Source organism: Pseudopodoces humilis, chromosome 1 (genome assembly GCF_049639895.1).
Source record: "Pseudopodoces humilis isolate 2021_Gansu_Grassland_sample_001 chromosome 1, ASM4963989v1, whole genome shotgun sequence".
Lineage (NCBI taxonomy): Eukaryota > Metazoa > Chordata > Aves > Passeriformes > Paridae > Pseudopodoces > Pseudopodoces humilis.
Genome location: NC_142200.1, coordinates 59,316,179 through 59,332,261, shown reverse-complemented (window position 1 = coordinate 59,332,261; position 16,083 = coordinate 59,316,179). Strand labels below are relative to the sequence as shown.

At 40.2% G+C, this 16,083-nt stretch overlaps 1 protein-coding gene across 2 annotated transcripts in view; it reads right to left on the bottom strand.

Moving 5' to 3' along the window:
- Positions 1 to 208: 208 nt before the first annotated feature.
- CARMIL1 (capping protein regulator and myosin 1 linker 1) overlaps positions 209 to 16,083 on the bottom strand; it is a 192,895-nt gene continuing 177,020 nt past the window's right edge. Inside the window, exons 34-38 of one of the 2 annotated variants that reach the window (XM_014257158.2) lie at positions 11,853 to 11,931; positions 8,801 to 9,034; positions 6,073 to 6,207; positions 4,295 to 4,441; positions 209 to 1,252 (exon numbers count right to left, since the gene is read on the bottom strand). In XM_014257158.2, coding sequence (XP_014112633.1) covers positions 1,116 to 1,252; positions 4,295 to 4,441; positions 6,073 to 6,207; positions 8,801 to 9,034; positions 11,853 to 11,931 — 732 coding nt within the window. In that variant the 3' untranslated portion in view covers positions 209 to 1,115. The remainder of the gene's footprint in view (positions 1,253 to 4,294; positions 4,442 to 6,072; positions 6,208 to 8,800; positions 9,035 to 11,852; positions 11,932 to 16,083) is intronic. The other variant, XM_014257166.2, reaches the window with a different exon arrangement.

The window sequence follows — 16,083 nt, the reverse complement described above, 5'->3', positions numbered from 1 at the left end:
AAGGGAGGAGAATAGTAAAGAGATCTTCCTTCAGCAGTTTTATTATGTGTATGTGTTCCTTTCAGCTGGAACAGGCACTTTACTAGAAGCAGAAAAATTAGACAGGTTTTTTTCTTAACTGCACACTTTACCTACCCAACCCAATGCCAGCATTCAGTGATTAGAGACCATTAGACCACAAACAGTGCTGTAAAAACAAAGACTAGTATTTCAGTTGTAAAATCATTTTTTATTGTTACAAATATACATATGAATAAAATCCCTTCAACCTGTAATGTAAGTGGGTAGCTGTGAAATTTTCATCCCCTCCCTCAAAAGCTGAAATGTTTTTACAGATGTTGAACTATGTTTCTCATAGAATTACACATTGAAAGGAAGCTAATATGCAGACAGAACTGAGGAAGGCCTCCAGAAAACACCAATATTAATAAAATTTCAATTGCCCTCATTCCAACTATATACATTAATATATGAATGTGGAAGCATACCATGGTTATACGTAATCCAAATCCTTCTCTGTTGTGCTTTCTGACGGTACACAAATGTAAGCATTGGAGCTTTATGTACAGTAGGAGAACAGGAAGAAAGAAGCTCCCTATGGGAGAATGTAAAAACCATACCCAAGCATTTAATATATATAATCTATACAAATTATTAGTGTGCTCTTTTAATATAATTACAATGTGCAATTGCATACCGCAAGAATATATTTATAGGTAAGTCACGTGCAGATCTGACACATTTACATTCAGCAGTACAACACATTACCTGCTGTACAGTGTATTAGTGTAAGACAGTGTCCAGTTAATTTGCTTTGCTTTCTAAATGCCCTAATGCAGGGCACTCTTTGTAGCTGCTTCAGAGAAATTCAAGTAGAATACATGAAAGAATAGCTGGCTTTAGGCAAAGGCATGGAAAGGAATGCCTGCACTGCACAGACCAGAAATTAAGGACCGAATCAATGCCAGGTGTACTGTAAATAACGATTGGAAGATCAGGTTTTCTGCATGGAAATGTACCTGTGGTGAAAGAGCAGCTGACTAAAAGGGCTTTTGATTGCTGAACCCCAATTGTTATAAAAAAGCTCTTGCGCTACAAAGCACTTGTTGTGATTGCTAAACAAAAATAAAATCTTTATCTGCTTCTTCGCCAGAGTCACTGGACTTGCTTCCCTGATGGCCATCTTTACTTAAGGATCTCTGCTTCAGTTCCTGGAACTCATGAGACTGCTGCCCAGGGCTTCTTTTCGCAGCTGCATAAAACAGAAATAGGACTTACTAATGAAGAGAAAGAAAGAAAGAAAAGAAAGAAAAGAAAGAAAAGAAAGAAAAGAAAGAAAAGAAAGAAAAGAAAGAAAAGAAAGAAAAGAAAGAAAAGAAAGAAAAGAAAGAAAAGAAAGAAAAGAAAGAAAAGAAAGAAAAGAAAGAAAAGAAAGAAAAGAAAGAAAAGAAAGAAAAGAAAGAAAAGAAAGAAAGAAAGAAAGAAAGAAAGAAAGAAAGAAAGAAAGAAAGAAAGAAAGAAAACAATCAAAAAAGTCATTAATGCGCAAGGAAGCTGCTCCTGGTCCCACTGAATTAAGCTACAGTAATAGGAGTAGCATAGGTCCATTAATTCTTCAAGCCAGAAATAGGTGAGGAGAGTTTGAGCAAGCTTTATTCCACTGTTGGTTGGCAAGTAGGCAAACTTGAAACATGACACTTCGTGTATCACTGTGGTATGAATAAACATTACAGTTAGAAATGGCCTGGAGATTTTCTTCTCATCACACTATTTCCAAACCAGAACAGCATTCTTTTCTCCAGCTGGGATGGACCTCAGACAGTGCACTCCTGACTGCTCAGGCAGATGTGCCTGCTGGGCACCCCTCAAACCAGCGATGCACATCTCAGGCAGGCCTGTCTCCCTAGCAGGACTCATCTGTGTTCTTTTGAACTCAGCAGCTTTGATCAGGACATCCACCTCAGCATCCAAGTTACCCAAACTGCTTATCCCTGCCCCACTACACTGCCAGGTCCCAATGTCCTCCCTGTCCCCTGACAGTAAGGACACCCATGGCTCTGAGCCCAACCATCATCTCTTCCAGATGAGACCATGGGCTCTGCACCTTGCTGTGCTCGGCAATGGGGAAAGCAGGAGGCCATATCCACTTCCCATGATCTAAATGCAAACAGTACCCATTTTGCTCACCCAGCACTCTGAAATCTCCATAAAGCCAGGGCGTTCTCCAAACCTATAAGCTTCAAAATAAATTGGAAAAGCAGGCTGTAAAACCTTCTTGAGATTGCTGATCTAATCAGTGGCCTACAACTGCTACGGGAACAAGATGGTTATACACATCAACCAGGGTGACCTTACCCAAGGACTGATTGCATTACAAATCTCTTACTTGCACTTAAAGTGAAACTTCAAACACACAGTGGCCCATAAATGTGACCTTGCCAAGTCATCTCACTTCACTCCCACAAAATTAAATCTTGCCATTACAAGACCTTCTTTGCTCCACCGTTTTGGGTAGGGATGGTTGGCTTTGGCTCACACTGATCCTTGCTCCTGACCACTTTTGTGAATCCCTCTCCTAACAAGGCACCAGGAGCTGCTGTGGCCATGCAGCACCACCTCTCCTTCCCCATGTACCACTCACCTGTAGCCTCACCACTTCAAGGGACAGCCTGCTCTGTCACCAGCATGCAGCTCCAGCCACAGCAGCAGCCTGCCACTGACCATCTCTGCAGCCATTTCTAAGTGTGGCAGGCTGTGTCACAGTGCCAGGAATGTGGGAAGGACAGAGAGGGATCCCAAGGCAGGCAAACAGTTCTCCTGAGTCCAAAATAACTGTTTTCTCATTTGTGTTAGCCAAAACATGTGAGGAAATAAGGGCCAACAGCTACACACTCACTGCATTCTTGTCCTGGCATTGCAAGTTGGGAAACAGGAAGGGATTTTGAGAAAGGTTTTTAAAGCCATTTCATATAATTGGAGAGGATTACCCTGTAAAAAATATTCAGGCATTTCTACCTTCCAAAACACCATTGCTTTTCAAAGAAACAGGTGCCTGGAAATACTTTGAGTCATCCTTGGCACCAGTACCGCCTAATAATTAGCTGACTTTTGTCTGGCCTTCATTGACTCTTCAAACAAAACCCAAAAACACAACCTGCAGCGGCCATTTTAGTTTATGGCCTGATATATATAGGCAAGTAGTTTGCCTCATAAATGACTGAAAGATGTATCAGACATTTAAGTCCACACAGTGCAACCAGGCTTCTTGCCAGAAGAGCTTACCCTTGCCTTGATGAAACCATACACAGGTGACCTGCAGCAGTCTATGGCAGGATCTCAGCTTGCAAAACTTACTTTGTCAGAGAGGTATCTCAGAATGAAGGAAAATGTAATAATTTGATTAAGATAGGGAGGGGAGATTCCCAGGTTGGACGGACTAAGATTGATTCTACAATACAAAAAGGATAATTTTGGGCTGAGGAAGGGTTATGTGTTGTCTTATAAAAAGAAAAACTGTGGGTAAATGGAATTGCATAAGATGTTCAAATACACAGTGAAAATGCTTTAGAAAAAAAAGTAGTTTTGAACAACTGTTTAAACCAACCAGTTAAGAGGTAAAGAGAAACATGTAAACATATACCATTTGAGAACAGGAGCTTTTATATTTTAAAAGCACATAAAGGAAACAAACATTTTATAGCCTACTGAATGAGACCACTGTGAGTCAAAGCTGCTCCTTCAACTAACAGTGCTGGGCTTGGGTTCTTTAGGTGGTGGTTTTGTTTGCTTTTGCAACTGAAAATCAAAGTAAAAATAAACGATCCAATTTACCCAGTTCTCAAATGGTTTTTTGAGCGATGCACTGAAACTGGCACTAACAATATTCAAGCTGAAATGTTTTTTGAAACGCTAAAGTGCATGATCTTAGAAATGACATGCGTGCAAGCACAGCAAGCAGCAGACAGCCTCCCTGCAGCGTGCCAGTGTTGCTGCACTAAGCAGTCACAGACCGTAGTGAGTGCTCTTCTGCAGAGGGGCTGCACGTGCTAGATGGGACTGGTCAGTGGAGTTGACACAAAGGAAAAATACAGACAGTTTTATCTGCGAATTTTTTTATGCTATGTAAATCCCATGGGCACAGAATAGGACTAGAACCCCATGAGATTTTTACCTTTCTTATAATGACAAATGACAAACTCACACCCTTCTGTGGCTTCTTTGCTATTACCATTTCTTAACAATTGTTAGTGCCAGTTCACAAGTGCCACCTTGATGAAAAATGAAAACTTCTAACCAGAAGTTGGCTGTGCCATCCTCTGCCCAAGCACATTAGCTTCCTCTTCTGCACTGGTAGAACACTGCCCCGGAGTGGTTTTCACGCTGCCAGATGGCTTGGCACAGTCAAGAGCTGCATCTCTTTTTTGACAATCTCCTGTTTGCTCTAGCAAGGAAAAGGATTTATTTATACTCCTAAGCTGTTTTGTAGGCCTACATACAGAAGGTAATATGAAGAATTTCACTTATCCAACCTATTTAATCAATTATTCAGAGAGCAGTGATCAGTATGCCAGTTCCTTATTTAAATGTAGCCCAGATATCTTGGGAGTGTTGGTAACTGCAGCCCAATCTCAGCCACGCAGTGCAAAGAAAAGAGCGAAAAGAGTTGTATTTTCAGATTGTCCCATGAAGTACAGTTAAAATCATCAATATTAAGCAATTTTAAATCAAGTATCATCTGATTTGTAGCTTTATTTCACAGAAGATATGATTTTGTTACTAACTCGGACAGATTTGCAGTGATTTACCAGTTGCAGAAATAAATTGAACATGCTAGCCTGAAGAGAGGCAGAAAGCAAGGACAGAGGAATGGCTGAATGAGGAAGTAGGAAGGTAATGAATAAAAAAGAAAACATGAAAAGGATAAAAATAAAATAAACAGAATTTACTCTTTCCCAAACAACTTTATGCAAAGCCCAGAAGCTCCTTAAGGACCTGGTAAGTCTAAACTATTATCGATAAAATATGTACAGTGCCATGTAGGGGTGAATAGAAAATTCTGCGTTTGGCTAATTTGACTGGAAAGGTTTGAGGGAGCAAGGAGTAAGAAAGCACAGTGCCTGACTGCTATTTCTTTTAGCAATATGGATCATCTGAATAATGACAGTAGGCTCTGCAGGAAGCACAACTTCTTAGTCTTCACAACCCAGCATTATGTAGCTGCCTCAACTCATTTTTCCCCATTCTATGTTGTAAAAATCTGTTGTCAGAGTGTGAAAGGGCACCCCTTTTTTTCACAGCTTAAGTGATGGGAATCACCTTAGATGTCTTTCTTGAGGAGAGACCCAGGAAGGAAGACATCTCACCCCCAGATTTCAATCATCACTTGTGCCAGCTAACACCAGCTTCACAATTTCACAAACGGTGAGAAACATTCCTGTGACTACTTCTCCACATATCCTATGCTACCAGAGGAAGCTTTAGCTCTTCTAAGAGTCAAGTCAGGGCATGAAAATGCATCAGCAGAAGTAGAAATCCAGTGCACACATGAAAATCAGCCAAGTGAAGAGAGTGGCCTAAAAGAAAAGGTACCAAGACTTGGCACAGAGACTCATTGCCCGAGGATGGGGAGGCAAACCCAGTCACACACAGAGACCCCACAGAAAGGAAAACAAAGAGAGCAGGGGCTGGCTGCAAGGAACAAAGTTATGGCTGCTCCCCTGGAAATGTGCTGAACCACAGAGCTGCATTTCACGTTATTGTGAGTATCACCAATATCAACCAGCATCTTAGTTCAAACCCAATCAACCATAAAGGTACACAACACATAATTTTCAGTTCATTAATTACACTTAATTGTTCAGTTATATTATTAATACCCAGGGATTAATTGTTCATTTGTTTTGATCAAAAGAAGGTGGGTGGATGAGATATGGAATAGGTGACCAGACACATTTGCCTTGCTTTTTGTACTTTCAAATGCATAACCCTCTTCCCTTCCAAGTGAAAACAAATCAGGAGACAATGACACAACAAATTTCACTAGAAGACACCAGGTTACACAAACACTCCTACCTTCTTGAGAAAATGATCTGACTGAGGGGCTGCTCTGACCATCCTTTTCTTTATCAGAAGGAACTTTCTTCAGCACTGGTGGAAGCAGGGCAACTTTTGGGGAACTGGGGCCGGAGGGAGACTCTGGAGCATCCTCTGTGGAGTACCACAAACAAAAGGGTGAGAAGGAAAAAATATATCTACACTGAAGATTAAAGAAACAGTGCTCTTTATGATGGGCCAAACCTCAATGCAATACACAAACAAGAAACAGCCAGAACAGAAAAAAGGATTCAGGAATTTACATTACAACAAGAGAACAAATTGTATGGACCTCAATCCAGGTGAGAGACTTTAAGCAGTCAATGAGAAAACCTCAATTTCAGCCTTTTTTCTTTAATTTATTGTAGCATAAATAGAAATCTGATGTGACCAAGTGATTTATTTGCAAAGGACAGCTGAAAAAAAATTTTGGATGGATTTTTGGAAATATTTGTTCTAGTTATTTTTTTATTGTCCTGAAACATATTGAACTGATCAATTCAGTGTCCTGTTTCACAACTGAAGTCTAAAAGTGAAATCAGGAAACAAATTACATAAAAAGCATTACAGAACTCTGTACTTCCACAAATAACTTCCCAGAGCATAACACAAGGGCATCCATAAAGATTTGCTAAAAAGAAAAAATATTTCCATGTTCTGGACTGTGAGAAAATCTGAAACTTTAATTCAACTCCATAGCTTAAAGCCATCTGCATATCTTGTTTCCCTAAAAGGCTGGATATGGCTTATGTAAGGCAAGTTGACTACCTTCTTTACAGTCCTTACAGGAAGACCTTTTCAGTCTTACACAGGCCTCATTTTGTTAGTAGGGAAGTGCAGCAACAGTGGATTACTTTAACTGCTTTTAAGTTTGCTTTTCAAGAAGTAAACAGTGGCATAAGTACATAACAGAGGAACTAGGAAGATACATTAGCATCAACAGAAGAACAAAAGGAATTCAGAGTATCATCTGTGCTGCCTATTTGTAAAAAGAGTTAATTCAGTTACATACTAGAAATTAATCAAAATTTATTTCTGCTGAGGAGACACCACAAAGAGTCAACTATTTCATCTTCAGCACGGGAAAGTGATGAACTTCCCAAATGCAATTTGGTATGAACAGATATAATCCTTGGACCTTCTCCATTGCATTTGATACATTTGTGAGGCCACTTGCTGGGGGAAGCTCTATACCACCACAAAGAGGAGGACAGTGATTGGCAAACACAACTAGATACAGACTTTCAGTCTTTGACCATTTGTGGACATCTGAGCTGTGCTCCTTTGTACCCAGATTACTCAGCAAAAAATTTGCTACTATTTCTGTGGCCACACTGCTGGAAGCAACAGCAAGAGCAAGAGCACAGAAAGGATGATTGCTTGGTTTTCTTCATCACATTGCCTGGGTATCCTTAGGCAGTGGGTTACTACAAGTACTATGACAGAAGTTAGACTGCAACAGAGCTGTGTTGCTTTTACTATTGACCAAAGAGCTGGCTTATTATGGGTAAGTATTAATTACTCCCTCGTGTTAAATCCATAGTATGCTCTCTCTGCAGGAAATAGGAGCTGGCAGAAACAGACAGCTCAGGTCTTTCTGACTGCCTATTTTACAGATTAAGCATCACTAAATAATCTATGCTTTCCTGTTGCATTCATCTTCATGAGCATCTTACTCAACATCCCTCACTTCGATGACCATTTCTAAGATTGTCAATAAAATAAATGTAAATCTACCTAAAACCTGACGGTGATTTGTGTGTGAATGACATTCTGCCCACTGGAGTGCAGAGACTAAGGAATGCTCAGGTTTCACATCAAGGGCAGGGGAGAGGCTGTAACATCCCTTTGACTCCTCATCCTTACCACAAATTGCATCATTCTAAAGTCAACAGTGATTATGGGAAAAGTCAAGAAGGCTGCAAGCTCTTACAGATGGCCATGCTCATATTTTTCATTCCCTGTCAGTTAATGAGCTGTATTTGCTGTGGATACTTGGGAAATCTGTAACTGGCTTTTAATTCCCCTCAACTGCAGTGGCTATACTTTGGGAAGAGGAGGTCGTGACACTGGCCTATCAAACAGCAAACAGACAAGTGCCGAACCATTTCCCACTACTGGAAACCTTAAGATAATATCTGAGCAGGAGGCAGTCTTGCAGGGTTATAAAAGCACAGTTATAATTATTTTCAGTCAAAAGCAATAAGGAAAGGAAATAAACAAAGGCTAAACAAGGGAAAAGTAAGAGACAGCTGGTTTGTGCAAGTTATTAAGAATAACGGGCACTTGCTTGAGGGGCTAAGAACAGCCTGCCACAAAACCCCAAGGACTTTACTATATAGTCAGGTGTTTAGAGAAAACACATGTACTTTTTACAATGCTATTACAACAGGGCTTTGATGCTGAAGTAGCTTTCTGTGCTCACCTTTTCTGTGAAAGCAGGCTAACTCAAAACAGCTCTGCCACTGCCACTACTGCTTCTCACACTTTACTGTTGAGGACCACAGATTAGACCATTTTAATACGTCTATTTGAATTAGGGCAAAAGGAGGTGGAAAAGAAGACTGTGAGTCAAGAGCAAGGCAATGAAGAACCTGTCCCTCTCCATTTAACTTCTGTTCAGGATGTAGCAATGGATGTCTCCTCCATAGCCCACACAAACAGCACCCAGAGGTGAGGATAACAACTGCCCAGAAGAGCTTCTCACCAGCACGAGAGGCAGAGCGTGGTTTCTGTGGCACTGTGGGTCGTCCTGCCAGGCTGGGCTTTGTTGATTGCAGTGGGGGCTTTGGACTAGTTGGTGTATTGGAAGAACTTCTTGCCTTTGCACCAGCTTCTGCCTTTGGTTCAGCTTTTGAATTTTTTTCTGATGATGCTGAGATGGAGTCACCTTTATTCGATGCAAACCGACTCTCTGGAAGGGTCTGCTGTTGTTTAGGCACTGAAATAAATAAACACATAAAATCAAGTCTGCTGCAGCACAGAAGGCTGCATGCACAGGTATAGTGGTGTGGAAAACACTACCACAAGCTAACAAATGCACTGTTATGTGTAAGAGGATCTCTAATGTCTTATTCAAAATCACTGCAAGCAAAGCATCTAAACCTCCTAATTTTGACATGTGCTAAGATTTGTGATTCAATTGCCCAAGACAGCAATTGCATGTTGCCCTTTTTAATATATTTGGGATGATGGCTAGCTGGACCTTATTCCTTGTTCATATTTCTAGGAGCAGATGGCACAGTCTACCTGCTGAGAAAACAGTGATGGATCAGTGGAAAAAGCAGCTCTTGACTGTTTTTGTGTCTCTACAGACAAAAGGTTGGGTTTCCAAGACCAACAGAGAAATCCTGGCCCAGAAAATAAATCCCAAGTGTGTGACCAGCAGGCTACATCTTTTTATTTGTTGCTTTTAGCAAGCTCTAGAAGAGATTTTGAAACTCAGCCCAGATCAAAGTATTCTTTATATAGTATTTTGATTTGTCTAATAACACTGTACATGGCTTACAGTTTCCACACATTAGTAGGGTTACCAACATGCTGTTTATCCCAAACAAAGACCAAGGTATTTAGAGATCAATTTACTGTGACTTCTAAGTAGTAAGTCAGTCCCATCTAGCTGTGCAAGCTGGTAGAAAGCCTGCTGGACTCCAGGTTGCTAACAAGCAAAAAGCCTGCTCTACTTTCCTACTCCGCAGCTTTCAGGAGGTTGAAGGCTTATATTATATTATATTGAAGCAATTTCAATGGTAATCTTGGAACTCTTATGTTAGCCTGGGACTTTCAACAGTTTTTACATCTTTGTTCTCAGAAGAGAATTACAGGCTAACTGAAATGGACACTGGTAGCTTTGGTATTTGGCAAAACCAAGTGTGTGCTCACAGATGCTGACTTGACCTACCTACCTGCTATTCCCATTCAGAAAGCCTACTGAACATGGAAGTGCTGAGTACAGACATTTTAATGGCAGGGGGAGGGAGGGGGAGTGTTTATACAGTTTGTTGCAAGCCGATCTCCAGTATGTTTTTCCAGCCTATGTAGCTGTTTTCCAGCCCAGCTGGAGTTAAACTCTGGCAAAGCAGACAGCTGTGTGGTGCATATAGATGAGCGTGAGTGCGTGACAGGGAGAGAGTTTGTGTCTGCATGCATGAAATACTTTCTTGCTGCAAGTGAAACACCAGGACACTGCCTGCACCTGTGAATGCGTGCATAAAAAAAAAGCAGGCAACATCCAGACACAAAGCAAGGAATAAAACTCCCAAGACTTATTCTCCTTCTGCACCACTAACTACAGTTCTCCTGTAACCATATTCAGCAATTTTCCATTAACTTTCTTTCTTGTCGTCCTGACCTCAGGCCTTCTAACATTATTAGAACACAGTAATTTAAAATAAATTAGCCCAAGCCAAAGACAAACTGTAGTTGCAACAATGAAAAGGAGCCTTGGGGAGCTCTCAAGCAAGAGAGGTAAGGAAACAACTGACAGCTGGAGGCCAAAAGGAAGGGGCAAGCACAGTGCAGTGTGGTGGGGGTGAATGTGTCACATACAGAGACAAAGACCAGAGAAGAGTTGAGGTCATATACCCTCAGCTACTCCAATGCCCGAAGTGCAGACTATCCTTCCTCCTCTGACCTCATAAGAGCTGTCATTAGGGGACACATACAGTCCACAAGGTCCTCCTCAAAAGACAAGCAGGCTTAAAAAGCACTGATTTATAGATTATGGCATGCTTTGAATATGCTTTTCAAAAAAAGCTTTAGAAAGATATAAAACTTCAAAATTGATATTTGAAGTGCTCAATCAAGATGGCCACATTTGGATTTTGATTTTGGCATGTTTTTCCAGCCTTGCTTCTGTATGTTTTAGCAATCCTGTGTACCAGGCTTGCAGGATAGCACTGCTGCTGAGAAATAAGACCTGGATTTCCTAGTTCACACCACTCCTTTCATGTAGTAAACTCAAACCACCAGAGCTGAATCCCCTTTGAAGCCTTCATTGACCAGACCCCAAAGTATGCATGGAAACCAGTCTGTCAACCTTGTCCTCAGGTGGCTGCAGTGTGGCACTGCCATGTCAGGGCCCAGGACTGCGGCTTGACAAAGGCATGGAAAGACAAAGGGCAGAGGGAATCAGTGCTGTAAGCACTGCAAAGCTGAACACCATTTGGTACACAGTGGAGAGCTGCTCTGTGCATATGACCAGTATCCAGACGCCTTCACAGCTTTGCAAACAGGCCTGGCTTAGATCAGACTGGTTAAATCCTGGGAAGAGCCAGCTGCCATTGACCATGACTCAGGACTGCTGACAGACAGACAGCACTACAGTCAGCTGAAAGTCAGCACTACTCAAGTTAGTACAAGCAGACTTAAACCTTGAAAACTGGTCATATTTCAGTCCTCAGATATGTTGAACACTTCCACTTCTTTGTGCACAGGAATTTCTGCTGGCTCTTGGGTTGAGCTTCAGCTTTGCTGATCCCATTAAAAGCCAGTCTTCTTTCAAAGGCGTGCCCAGGCACATGCACCAAGTACTTTCTGTGCAAGAAGAGTAAAAAGTGCACTCAGCCCTAGAGCTGAGTACATGAAAAGGGCCATCCGTAGCACAAAAAGTGAGCTTGTTTCTAATCCTCTTCACTCAGTGTAAGCTCCTACTTTGCTTAACCAACTGTAGACTTTCAATCTGAAGAGGGAAGTGAGATTTTGGACATCAGGCATTTTGCATTTTCTAGAAAGTTTATACCAGAAAACTTATACTGTACCTGTACCACTTCCATCCAGTCGTTCTGAGCTCATTGCTGTGTCAAAAGACTCTCTGGGAGTTGTGTCATTCCCAAGTTTCTGAAAGAGTGAGAAAAGCTCTCAGATTAGTAATATTTCTCAAATTAATACTACTCAGTCATCCTGTTAAGAAAAACCCTCTAATTTGGAAGCCACGAGGCAGAGAAATCAGTGATAGCAAGAAATGGTGCAATCTCTCTCTGCTTCAGATCTTGGAGAGCTAAGTGGGAAGAAAACTACTCTGATTTGTAGCTAATACTGCCACATGCCTATCAGAGACACAATGACACACTGCCTCCTATCTGACAGGTCTCCTAATGCACAGGAGTTGAAACTGTAGGTGCTAGCTTGAAGTAGCCTTTTTCTCCAAAGATATCTCTATATCTAAAATCTTCTTGTTTGAAATAAAACTCTTTTTCTGGAGACCTGGATTTTGAATATGACTGGTGAATTATCTTATGCTCTACATGGAATAATAACTTTTCGTTTTAGATAAGCAACTACACAAGTAGCAGTGCTTACATATTTACAGGATTCCTCTAAAAACCAACAGATCTTACTGAAAAGTGTTTAAAGCTACCCACCACAAGCAGCTCTGGGTACTCAGTAGCTCAAAAGAAAAAGAATGTCTGGTTTATGTGCTGATATTTTGCCCATCTTCTATTGTCAAAAATAGGTTTCCTAAAGTCTTGGCCTCAAAAACAAAAAACAAACAAACAAAAAAAAACAACTGCAGAGAGTTTTGTCATGTCATAAATAAGTGAGCTTGAAACCTGTGTATTTATCAGGAGAAGCTTAGTTATGCAGCACTTGTAAAATAACCAGCCTCCGTTTACTGCCTTACCTGCTAGCAAAGCTTAGGCAGATGGACAAATGAAAGGATTCCAAAAAAGCACATAGAAGTAGGTGCAGGATACACTAAGAGAGAAAGCCTTATAAAGATAAGACTAGAGATAAAAGTGAGGGCTTTTTTTAAAGTATAAAAGTAGGGATAGACTTCTGCAAGCAGGCAACTTCAATCTTGATCTTTATTTGCTATTTCAAGACAGTTAGTGCGGCAAATAACTTAAAGCAAATAATTTGTTCTGATGACCCCTGCATTTGGTTATATACCCACACTTAAGTCACACTGATGTGTTCAGGTCACTGCTACTACTCCAACACCAATTTTGACTGTCCCTCCCATAGCATTCAGAAAACTCCACCATGTGCCACACCGTATAAACATGATCACTGTCCTTTGGGGGTTATGATCTGAAAGACTGCGAAGTGTAGCATGTAGCTAAAAATAGGACAATGGGAAATGTAAGAAGGAAGAAAATGGTTACAAGTAGCAGGAGTACATACCTACTACAACTACCACCTAACTACAGAAAAACGGATGTTTTTACAGTGAAAATAGTATTTAAAATATAAGCATAAATAAATTATCTCTAAATATCCATGCTGGCTGTGTGCCTTTCCCAGGCATTTCAAGAAAAGATGATTTTGGAGAGTGAGGCAAAAGACAGTGTAGCTGACCTTACAGATTTACTGATACCTCCACTTTTCTCATGTAATTTCACAGCTCCTAAAACAAAGCCTCTGTTTAATAAAACAAAGAGAATGGAGATGCTGAGTGTTTACCATTCCTGTATAGGACCTAGCAGGGTAATGCTATCATCACCCAACCTCTCCTCTACAAACAGGTGAACACTTAAAATGGCACACTGCATTAAGGAGGGTGCTATTAAAATCATCATTAAGCTTCCTGTACTGTAAAACTACCCTGATACAATTAAGTCTTCTGGACGGATGAACTCTAGAAATGCTGTGACTTGTAGGGCCAGAATATTTATCTAAGGTGTCCATACAGACAAAACAAAGTCACCTCCAAAGATAGCAGAAACATTAGGACTTTGTGCCACTGGGCAGAAATATAGTTTTTATTCCCATTTCTTGACTGACATTGATATTTTGAGTAAATTATCAAATATTCACCTCCTAAAGTTACACATTTTTCTATAAGACTGTCTTGGCTATATATTTTTAAAGGGAATACCACTCTACTTCTGCTGGATTTTTCTTCTGTACCTTGGAAAAAACACCCTTTTTTGCAACAATCTTTTCAGGGAATTCTCATGAACTTTCACTGAGAAACTAATTTTCTTATTAAATACTGAAGAAAGACGCATAACACTTAGCTACAGTAAATGACTTAGGAGAGCTGCATGACTGTATGAAATGAATTTCACTGTAGTTCCTTCCTCCCTCTCTATTTATGGGACTATTGGGGAAATCTGACCATATATCAAGACAAGCAGAAAAGCCAGTGCTGGCACCTATTAGTGTAGTACTTAAAAATGAAATTAGGATGTGAGCATTTTGGCTACCTATTGTACACACATTACAAACAGCTTATGGCCCCCAGACAACACTAAACATTGGCTGCAAAAATTTATCATGAGAAGTCAGATCAGTGCAGGTGAATTCATCATGTAGATAAATAATGCACAGGCTGTATTTTTAATAGGAATTTGTGCAAGGCTGGGAAACACTGCAGAGTTTGGTGCCGCTGAGAGGGAATAAACAGGCTATGAAGGATGGTTTCCTCGTAGGCCTTGCTCCAGGTATTTAAAAATCCAGCATGTAACACTAGATGGAGCAAGAAGATCTATTTATTTCTACCCTGAGGCAACATTGATCTGCAAATACTTGACTCTACCATTAGTGCCAATTCCCACGTTGTATTCCAAGCAAAAGAAAACAAAAATGCATTTACCATCTTTCCATCTACTCTGCACCTGCTCATGACTTTTATCTGTAACAAGACTGTGGTAGGGTATGAATGAAATAGTAAATTCCTTCTGGCTTTGTTTTCACGTAAAATAGCTCAGAATGTAAGCAGCCATCTGTACCTTACAGGAAAATTTTCTGTCATACTGAAATTCTGATAAATTTGAAGATGTTACAGAACTTGATATCATAATCATGCTAAACAGTGTAGCAGTGGGATGCTGACTTCTGCAGCTCAAGTGTCAGGATACTGGATGATTTCCACCTTCATGAGTATCACGAATAAAAGTGAAAACCTAAATTATTTGATGTTGTGATGACGTATGTGAAAAATGCTTTTGAACAGCAGTTCAATTTTATGTCCTCTTAGCAACATTAAGGATAGGTAACTCAGTACTCTGCTGTTACAGATTCCTATTTTAGTTAAGTTTTATTGTCACTCTTTTATATATGTGTAAAGACATGGTTTTGCATTCCATACATATAAAATTGTACAAAAAATAAGATCAAGAATATTATTTTCTTCTAATTTAAACCTGAAATAAGAGGACTAACCTTTCCAGACAATAAATAAGTTTAAGTGTGGTAAAAAAACACCCCAAAACCTTGAAATGGGCAACAAGAACTTTTCCTTCTGATGGATGAAATTAAAGTTTCCAATTAATGTTACGAAAGCTCACCAATTGAAGAGAACTTTTACTTTCCCCACTCACAAAAAAATTTATATATGCTAATATTCTACCTCAGTCATGTCCTTCCAGATTTGACTCACTGTAGATAACAAATGTTAAGAACCCAAAGAGCACGAAGCATACACAATTATGCACTTGTAAAAATTCATGTAATCTAGAATACCTTGGTATTTTATAAACTACAGGCAGGGCATAATACTCTTATTTAACCTCATATGGCATTTTATTTGAAAACTTGATGCTTTAGAAATCAATTAAACTATTCATGGACATTACTTAATACCAATGAGAAAGGAGGGAATCGGTCACTCTTTAGAAAAATCGTTTTTGCACTGAGGATCCCTTTAATGATCCATAGACAACTGCATTAATTTGAATCTGCTTATGACAAGACTCTGGTGTCTGCAGGAACAGCTCACACACCATGGGAAGTACTGTAAGACTATGAAGAAAGGTAAAAATGGACTTTGGGTGCCTTGCTTGGCCATGGCAAGACAACTCTATATGTGTTAAAGGAAGGAAAACACAACAAAGCAGGAAATGAACTTTGTTGTAAGGTAACAGCTTTTACATTACAGGGGGCAGTGATGGCAAATGGAGAACATCTGAGCGCCCTGCACATGGAATAGAAGGAGAGAAGTGAAAAAAGGCTGATTCTTTGGTACTTGTGAAATATGCCAATTGCAGCTGGCAGGAAGCAGAGGATAATAATGGGAAGACCAGTGGCAAATGGGCATCAGGCAAA